The sequence below is a fragment of the Myotis nattereri genome, assembly GCF_964212035.1.
Source record: "Myotis nattereri genome assembly, contig: HAP1_SCAFFOLD_282, whole genome shotgun sequence".
Lineage (NCBI taxonomy): Eukaryota > Metazoa > Chordata > Mammalia > Chiroptera > Vespertilionidae > Myotis > Myotis nattereri.
In genome coordinates this window covers 243-10,158 of record NW_027669549.1, presented here as the reverse complement: position 1 = coordinate 10,158, position 9,916 = coordinate 243, and the positions used below count along the sequence as shown (strand labels likewise).

General features: G+C 46.3%; 1 protein-coding gene across 1 annotated transcript; it reads left to right on the top strand.

Annotated features, from left to right (window-relative positions):
- Positions 1-1,792: 1,792 nt before the first annotated feature.
- LOC308512606 (OTU domain-containing protein 6A-like) lies at positions 1,793-2,698 on the top strand (the record flags this gene model as incomplete). The annotated part of the gene is made up of 1 exon (XM_081115514.1): positions 1,793-2,698. The coding sequence occupies one exon, from the start codon at positions 1,793-1,795 to the stop codon at positions 2,696-2,698; it is 906 nt and encodes a 301-aa protein (XP_080971640.1).
- Positions 2,699-9,916: the final 7,218 nt, after the last annotated feature.

Here is a 9,916-nt window from a genome sequence, read left to right as displayed (position 1 = left end):
AAAGACAAGTCGCAGTGTGGGAGGAAATATTTGCAAACCACTTATCCAACAAAGAACTATTATCTAGAATATATATATTTTTAAAAATCGCAAAAACAACAGTAAAATGGGCAAATGACATAAGCATTTTACCCAAGAGGTTGTGGCACAGAGGGCGAATGAGCACATGCAAAGATGAACATGATTACCCACTAGAGAAATACAAATTAAAACCACAGTGAGATGTTACTACAGAACAGCTAAAATACAAAAAAGAAAATGACAATACCAAATGCTGGTGAGGATGCAGAGAAACTGGATCCCTCATACACAGCCAACCCTGGAAAATAGTTTCTCAAAAAAGTACACATACACTTGTGGGCATTATGGGCACTTGCACTCCTGGACATTTTCCCCTAGAGCAGTGGTTCTCAACCTTCTGGCCCTTTAAATACAGTTCCTCATGTTGCGACCCAACCATAAAATTGTTTTTGTTGCTAGTTCATAACTGTAATGTTGCTACTGTTATGAATCGTAATGTAAATATCTGATATGCAGGATGGTCTTAGGCGACCCCTGTGAAAGGGTCGTTCGACCGCCAAAGGGGTCGCGACCCACAGGTTGAGAACCTCTGCCCTAGAGGAACAAAGACTTATGGTCACATAAAAACCTGTATACGGATGTTTATAGCAGATTTATTCATAATAACACCACACTGGAAACAACCCAGATGTCCTTCAACAGGTCGCATGGCTAAAGTACAGTACATCAATATCACAGAATACTACTTAACAATAAAAAGGAATGAAATATTGATATATACAACAACTTGGACAAATGTCCACTTTCTTCATTTGTCCCAAGGGGGAGGTTGTCTCAAGGGCCTTCCAGTTTGGGAATTCAAGATACAGATGGGCAGGGTGGGACAAGATGAGAACATATTTGAAAGAGCTTAGGGCTCTAACATTTTTAATTTTAAAAGTTTAGAACTTTTAGAGACTCAAGAACAAACGTAGAGAAGTGCTTCCTGGGCATTCAAGAGAGCCCATTGTGGAAGGTGGGAAAGAAGTTTAGGGAAGGTACATTCAGTTGGTACAAACCAAGAGGTCTGCCTAGTTGTAGTGAATGACTCTAAGGACAGTGGTTGTGGCCTTTTAACAGTGAGATGAGACAGGGCGGATTTGAGACCTAAACTGAAAGGACTCTCTGCTCCCAGGAATGTAAGGAAATGTCTCTGTTCTAATACACAAAACTAAGGGTTCTCTGGTCAAGAGACCTGAAAAACTGGAAGAAGCCACAATGCCTCCCGGACAAGTCCAGTGTCAGAGCACATTCAGCTGTTGGTATAACATTTGTTGTAATTCTCACACACGACCAGTGTCTGCATTGTGTTCAGGCTTGGAAATGAAGTAGTAAGAGTCCGTGAAAAATTCTACAAGCCCAGTTGCTGCGCGAGACCTGCAAAGGCGGAACCCTGCACATAACCTGCAAAGGCTGGATTACAGGCCTAGTTTCAAACCAAGCTCTGAACCGGAAACACCTGTTGCTATGGTGTCTAATAGGGGCATGTCTAGGGTCTCCCAGCAGCCAATCCCAGTGCCAGGCGTCTTGGGGCGTGGCCATGTTGAGACAGTGGCCAATGGCAGCGCGGGCCATGAATAGTGGGCGGGCAACCAGGGTCTTAAACGAACAGAGCAGCCCGCCAGTGGAGGCTGAGATCAGCTACCTGTTAGACGGTTTGAGCAGTTGGACTGAACTGTAGCGGGTCCTCTCGCTGCCACCAAACTTCGGTTCTCGCCAGCCGTTAAACACGATGGAAGATCTGCAGCTTGAGTATCAGCGGCTGAAGCGTCGCCACCTCCGCGAGAACAAAGAGCTGCAGGACCGCATCCAGGCCATGAAGAACTCGGTCCCTAAGAACGACAAGAAGAAACGAAAGCAGTTGCTCCTTGACGTGGCCCGCCTTGAGGCCGAAATGGAGCAGAGACAACAGCGGGAACTGGAGAAGTACACAGAGCTTACCCCTGCTAGCAGCAGTCTCGATTCCGTCAGTGAGGGTCTGGCCAAGATGAATCTTGAGAACTGTCCTCCTTGCCTCTCGAGGGCCCAGAGAAGGCGCGAAAGAAGGGCGGCGCTCCAGAGAGAGCGCCAGAAGATGGCGGCGGCTGCCGCCGAGGTGGGGTACCTGGCCAGCTGTCGCCGCGACGAGGAGGAGAAGCTAGCGGTCATCCTGGAGGCCAAGAACCTGGAGATGAAGGAGATCCCGGCCGACAGCCACTGCATGTACCGCGCCATCCAAGACCAGCTGTGGTTCTCCGTGACCGTGGAGAGCCTGCGGGGCCGCACCGCCAACTACATGCGGAAGCACGCCGACGAATTCCTGCCCTTCTTCAGCGACCCCGAAACCGGCCATGTCTACACCCGCGACGACTTCTTCAACTACTGCGACAACATCGTGCACAACGCACCGTGGGGAGGCCAACTCGAGCTGAGGGCCCTGTCGCACGTCCTGCAGTGCCCCATCGAGGTGATCCAGACGGAGTCGCCCGTCCTCCTCATCGGGGAGGAGTACACCAAGAAGCCGCTCACCCTCGTCTACAGGCGCTACACCTCCAGCTTTGGCGGGGAGCACTACGACTCGGTGATGCCGGCCCAAGCCCAAGCCCAAGCCCAAGCCCAAGCCGGCGCGGTGGGGGGCGTCGCCTCGTGGTTCTTGTAGGCCGCCGCCGCCGCTGGTGCCGCCGCCGCTGGTGCCGCCGCCGCCGCCGCGTCCCCTCAGTAGGCTCTGTTGTTCCCTTTGCCTTGCTGCTCTGGTTTTTCTTTTCTTCGTCTTATTCAAAATTTAACAGCCCCGCGCGCCGCTTTTCCACCTGGTCGTTCTTCCTCCTCCCCCTTTCCGTCTTTGCCTCTTTCGCACGGTGGGGGGCAGGGACGCGGAACAGGGAAGGGATCTGTATTGCACCGCTTGAGGGGCGTCAGTTTGAAAGTCCCAAACGCATCTTGCCCTTCAGGGGTTTTGCCTCCCTGGCCGATGAGAATTGGTTATGTTACAAATAATGTGGGGGTTAAAATGGAAACTGGGTTTGATGGCATTCTTAACTTGGGGAAAAATCAGCTTAGCTCAGCATCTTCAGATTGTCCATGAATATATTGGATTACTTAGATACACTTGGCGTTTATGTACTCGAAATGCCTTGTGAATGCCTTTTGCCTAGTTCTTGGTGGGGGGAGGGATTGTTTCGTGGGCTCTTTGGGGATTCTTTTTTTCCCAAACTATAGGAGAACATTTACTTAGACAAGTTACAGAGGAAGAAGAAGTGAGTTGCAGAAGAAATGGGCTCAGGAAACAAGTTACAGAAGGAAAAGAAGGGCTGAGGAAAGGAAAAAATGCCTGGAGGAAGGTATTGGGAGGGAGCGGGCATTCTCCCTAGAATGAGCTGCCTTATTTTTTGTTCCTTTTGAGTTAAGCTAGGCTACTCAGGAGACCAGAGCTCCTTTAGTATTTTGTTTTCATAAAAACTTGTGTGGTTTCAAATTAATTGTAGTTCTGTACATGTTTGCTAAATATTAAATAGTGTTGGTTAAATGTACAAGTTAAATGTAAGTTAAATATAGATTTATATATAAATGCAAACTGATAGGCTAGATAAGACTTAACTTTAGGATGTGAAAGATACCAACTTATTTTCTTTTATTAAAAATAGGAAGGAATACAACTTTTTTCAAGTAGTGATCCATTTCATTATAGCTACAAGTGGTGTGAAGCAAAAAGAGACAAACTGATAGTGAGCTTGACTTGCTAAGGAGTGAGATCTGAACCAGTAGAGTTTCCTTTATTTTCAGAGACATTAAAAGAGTATGACTTTATTCAAGTAGTTGATTCACTTTGTTATATCTACAACTGGTATGAAGTGTGACAGGTCTGAACTTATTTTTTGTAATTCTTAGAGATAGAAAAGTTTATAAAGGAGACTTTAAATGTATCAGAGCATTTAATCCATTTTGTTATATCTGTAAATGGCATGAGGCCAAAAAGCGAGCAAGCTACTTTTGTTGATATTTGAGACTTGTTGATATTTTGAATTTGCCAAAGGAATAGTAAAAGTAAAATGGTTTTCAGTGAACAATTTTTAAAAATCTTAATCTTCAGATGCTGTATTCCAGTGAGGTTACTTAAAATCCTTTAAAAATTCTTTGTACACACCAAATGTTCTAAAATAAAAAAGTTATGCAATTTGTTTTAAAAATAAATGCAGTTTAAAAGATACTTGGTTCTGTATTTTTGTGTAGCTGACTCAGTTTATATAGAGCTTGTATCCCAGGAACTACTTCAACAAAGGAATCCTGGAGAGTTAGGGAGCAGGAGTGGGGGAGACAAATGAGGCTTCTGGGAGGAGGAATGGGCTTGTGGTCTTGGTGGTGTCTTGGAGTGCAGTGTTTCCCAGAGAAGGATTTAGGGAGGAACCTTATCTTGAGGCTGTCCTGAGTTGATTTGTTTCACTCTGGAAAACATCATGTATTGGTTTCACTTAAAGATGTTCTAATTGCTATGCATGAAAAAGAACTCCCACTTCCAAAAACTCTCCAGTCCAAGGTCACATTTCAGGAGGTAAAGAAGTGCCACTGGTTTCTTGGAGTGGGGGGGGGGGGGGGAATGTTCCCAAAATACATATATGGAAAACCTTCCAGATAACTCACTATGTAAATGTGTGTATCAGATAAGTTTCAGAGAGCCAGCTGGCTGAGAAGAGGAGATTCCTGAGAAAACCAGGTATTTGTGAAAAGAGGCCCTTTTCCAAGGATGAGAACACTGGCTGGGGAAGGTAGAATAGTCTAGGACAGGAGGCATAATCCACAGAAGGGTGCTTGGCTGGCAGGAAGGGTGAAAATTGAGGACAGGGTCAGCCTAAGAGGATGAATGGGACAGGGCAAGGGAAAGGGGACTAGGCTGGAGTGAGGAAGGGGAGACCAGCTAGGAAACAGGGTACAGGTGGTAAAGAGAGCCTGGCTAGAGGAGAGGATCTGAATGGGCTAAGGGACATAGGCACATGGATGAAGGGGACCTCACATGGGCAAAGGCTGGTGAAGAGCTCTAGAAATGGGAAGGGTGCTCTACTGGATTGGGCTGCACTGGGTGAGTGAGGAGCTACAAGTTAATAGAGGTGTCCTGGCTAGTGTAGAGGGCCTTTATGAATAAGGGGATCCAGCTGGGTAGGGGTATAGACTGGGAAAGGGCCTAGCTGCAGAAGGATTACTGGCAAGGGAAGAGGTCCAGGCTGGGGGCAGGAGCATTTAGGGCTTCTAGTAGGAGAAGGTGGCTCAACTGGAGTGGGCTGTATAGGGAGGAAAGGGAAACTTGTCTTGAGAAGAGAACTAGGCCACATTCTGAGGAAGGGATCCTGCTGGCAGGTGTGAGAGAGGTGGCGGGATAGTCAAGGATAAAACAGGACAGGAGGCTGTGTGGGGAAGGTGACACTGGAAGGAGGGATAAGCTGGTGAAGGGGCAACTTGTTGGGGCAGGAGGCCTGGTTGGAAGGGAACACTGGATGATAAAGAGGTCTTTATCACATGTGGCCCACAACAAATATTTTTGCGGCCCAGCCAATATAATGGTATGTAAGAAACGTTTTAATAAAAATTTCATAACGTAATTTTTACAATATCCTGTTATACATAATTATTAATAACGAACTACAATGTTCGCTAATGACTGATTACTATAATCGTGTTGCATTCATTTCCCTTACATGCCTTATGCTCAGGTACACCATTTCTCTCCACTAATACTAGCAGTGAATATGTTAGCAGCTGATTGCCACGTCATTAGTCTTAGACTGACTTGTTTGGTGTGCAAACAGGAAATATTTCGCTTTCGGAGAACAAGAAAATAGTTTTATTTGCGTTACGCTTATTAATTTGTGCAGTTATTCAGTGTCTGGTAAGTTAATGTTCAAGAAAAAATATTTATTTTTATTAAAGTGTTCTATTATTTTATGTTAACGATGGCTCATTTATTTCAGCCCGCTGTATTCAGCATGTCTCTATTGAAATAAACTTACGTTTCTATGAAAATTGAAGCTTTTGTTTTTTTGCGGCCCACATAAACTTAAGCCTTGTTTATTTAGCCCATGTTAGCCTTTGAGTTTGACATGCTTGCCTTACAAAGTGTTTCCCTTAATATTTCCAGTGCCCACCTGGCACCGTACACAGTTAATACAATACTATTATTATATTCCCTATGCTGTACTTTACATCCCCATTTAATACCAATTTGTACTTCTTAATCCCTTCACCTTTTTTTTTTACCCAGTCTCTCAAATCCCCTTCCCTCTGGCAACCATCACTCTGTTTTCTGCATCTATGAGTCTGTTTCAGTTTTGTTTGTTCATTTATCTTTGTTCTTTAGGTTCTACATATAAGTGAAATCCTATTGTCTTTCTGTGACTGACTTATTTCACTTAGCATAATACCTTCTAGTTCCATCCATGCTATAGCAAAAGGTAAGATTTTATTCTTTTTTCTTTTTTAGAAAGAGGAAGGGAGCCCTAGCCAGTTTGCTCGGATAGAGCATCAGCTTGAGGACTGAAGAGTCCCAGGTTGGATTCTGGTTAAGGGCATGTGCCCAGGTCGGGGGGCGTGCAGGAGGCAGCCAAGCAATGATTCTTTCTCTCATTGATGTTTCTATCTCTCTCTCTCCCTTCCTCTCTGAAATCAATAAAAATATATTTTTAAAAAAAGAAAGAAAGAAAGAAAGAGGGAGAGTGGGAAAGAGGGAGAGAGAGATCGATGTGAGAGAGAAACACCTGTTGGTTTCCTCCCATACACACCTTGACCAGGGATAGAACCCAAAACCTAGGTATGTGCCCTGATCAGGAATCAAACCCACAACCTTTTGGTATATGGGATGGCGCTCCAACCAACTGAGCAACCTTGCCAGGGCAAGGTTTCATTCTTTTTTTATGACTGAGTAGTATTCCATTCTGTATGTGTACCGCAGCCTTTTTTTAAATCTACTAGTCTATTGATGGACAGTTGGGTTGCTTCCATATCTTGGCTATTATAAATAAATGCTGCAATGAATACAGGGGTGCATATATCCTTTCAAATTAGTGTTTTGGGTTTCTTTGAATATATACCCAGAAAAGAAATTGCTAGTACATAAGGCCGTTTCATTTTTCATTTTTTGAGGATGCTCCATACTATTTTCCACAGTGGCTGCACCAGTCTGCATTCCCACAAACAGTGCACAAAGGTTCCCTTTTCTCCACATCCTCACCAGCACTTGTTGTTTGTTGATTTATTGATGATCACCATTCTGACAGGTGTGAGGTGGTATCTCATTGTAGTTTTAATTTGTAATTCTCTGATGATTACTAATGTTGAGCATCTTTTCATATGTCTATTGGCCATCTATATGTCCTCTTTGGAGAAATGGCTATTTAGATCCTTTGCTTAGTTTTTAACTGGATTTTTTTTTTTTTTTTTTGGTGTTGAGTTGTATGAGTTCTGTATAAATTTTGGATAATAACCTCTTACCAGGTGTATGTTGGTGAAGAACATGTTCTCCCATTCACTAGGTTGTCTTTGCATTTTGTTGGTGGTTTTCTTTGCTGTGCAAAACATGTTTTAGTTTGTTGTTTGTTTGTTTGAGAATCATTGATTGGCTGCCTCCTGCATGCCCCCTACTGGGGATTGAGCCTGCAACCCCGGCATGTGCCCTTTACCAGAATCGTACCTGGGACCCTTGAGTCCACAGGCCCATGCTCTACTCACTGAGCAAAACCAGCTAGGGCTGTTTTAGTTTTATGTAGTCCCATTTGTTTATTTTTCTTTTGTTTTCCTTGCCTGAGGAGATGTATCAGAAAAAGTATTGCTAAAAGAGATGTCAGAGAGTTGACTGCCTATGTTTTCTTCTAGGGGTTTTATGGTTTTGAGTCCTGCAATAAAGTCTTTAATCCATTTTGAGTTTTATTCTTATATATGGTGTAAGAAAATGGTCTAGGGCTGTGGTTGGCAAACTCCGGCTCGCGAGCCACATGCGGTTCTTTGGCCCCTTGAGCGTGGCTCTTCCTAAGCCTTAGGAGCACCCTAATTAAGTTAATAACAATGTACCTACCTATATAGTTTAAGTTTAAAAAATTTGGCTCTCAAAAGAAATTTCAATCACTGTACTGTTGATATTTGGCTCTGTTGACTAATGAGTTTGGCAACCACTGGTCTACGGTAATTTTTTTGCATGTATCTTAGACTTTATTTTTAGAGCAGTTTTAGGTTCACAGCAAAATTAAATGGAAAGTACACAGTGTTCCCATATACCCCTGCCTCCACACAGCAATAGCCTCTCCAACCATCAACATCTTTTTTTTCCCGTTCTTTTTTTTTTAAATTAAATCTTTATTGTTCAGATTATTACAGTTGTTCCTCTTTTTTCCCTCCATAGCTCCCTCTACCGGGTTCCCACCCCACCCTCGGCCCTTACCCCCCCCCCCCCCCACTGTCCTCATCCATAGGTGTACGATTTTTGTCCAGTCTCTTGCGGCACCCCCCACACCCTTTCCCCCCGAGAATAGTCAGTCCACTCCCTTTCTATGCCCCTGATTCTATTATAGTCACCAGTTTATTCTGTTCATCAGATTATTTATTCACTTGATTTTTAGATTCACTTGTTGATAGATGTGTATTTGTTGTTCATAATTTGTATCTTTACCTTTTTCTTCTTCCTCTTCTTAAAGGATACCTTTCAGCATCTACACTAATAAAAGAGAAAAATGGTAATTGGCGTACGACGCTACCCTTTTCATTGGCTAATCAGGGCTATATGCAAATTAACTGCCAACTAAGATTGGCAGTTAACTGCCAACTAAGATGGAGGTTAACTGCCAACAAATGGCGGCTAATTTGTATATGTAGGCACAATGCAGGGAGGCAAAAGGGAAAGCAGGAAGAAGCCCCCTGACACTGACAGGGATAGGAAACCCAGGGGGGAGCTAAGAGCTGGGGGGCAGGGCAAAGGCGGCCCTGGGGCCGCCTTTGCCCTGCCCCCCAGCCACGATCGGAGAATCAGGTGCCTTTTCCGCCCTGGCCAGTGATAGCAGGAAGTAGGGGTGGAGCCAGCGATGGGAGCTGGGCACGGTCGAAGCTGGCAGTCCCAGGAGCTAGGGGTCCCTTGCCTAGGCCTAAAGCGAAGCCCACGATCGCGGCGCCCCCCGCTGCCACTGCAGGTCCCCGCTGCCCGGGCCGGACGCCTAGGCCAGAGGCGTTAGGCCTGGGCAGGGGCGGAGCCTGCAACCACAGGGAGCTGGGGGTCCCCTGCCCAGGCCTGACACCTCTGCCGGAGGCCTCAGGCCTGGTCAAGGGGCCGATCCGGTGATTGGTGATCGGAGGGTGATGAGGGTCAACTCCTCTGGCCGAGGCATCAGGCCAGGGTAGGGGGGCTGAGCCGGGAATTGGGGGGATATGATGGTCCCCTTGCCCAGGCCTGAAGCCTGGGTCAGAGGCGTCAGGCTTGGGCGGGGGGTGGAGCAAGCGATCAGAGGGAGATGGGGGTCCCCTGCCCAGGCATGATTCCTGGGCCAGAGGCCTCAGGCCTGGGCGGGGGCCAGAGCCAGTGATCGGGGGGAGATGGGGGTCCCCTGTCCAAGCCTGACACCTCTGGCGGAGGCGTCAGGCCTGGGCAAGGGGCCAATCAGGCGATTGGAGGGTAATGGGGGTCTACGACTCTGGCCGAGGCATCAGGCCTGGGCAAGGGGCAGAGCCAGTGATGGGGGGAAATGAGGGTTCCCTGCCCAGGCCTGACGCCTCTGTCAGAGGCGTCAGGCCAGGGCAAGGGGCCGATCCTGCGATTGGAGGGTGATGGGGGTCAACGCCTGAGGGCTCCCAGTATGTGAGAGGGGGCAGGCTGGGCTGAGGGACACTCCCGCCCCCCCCCCCACACCCA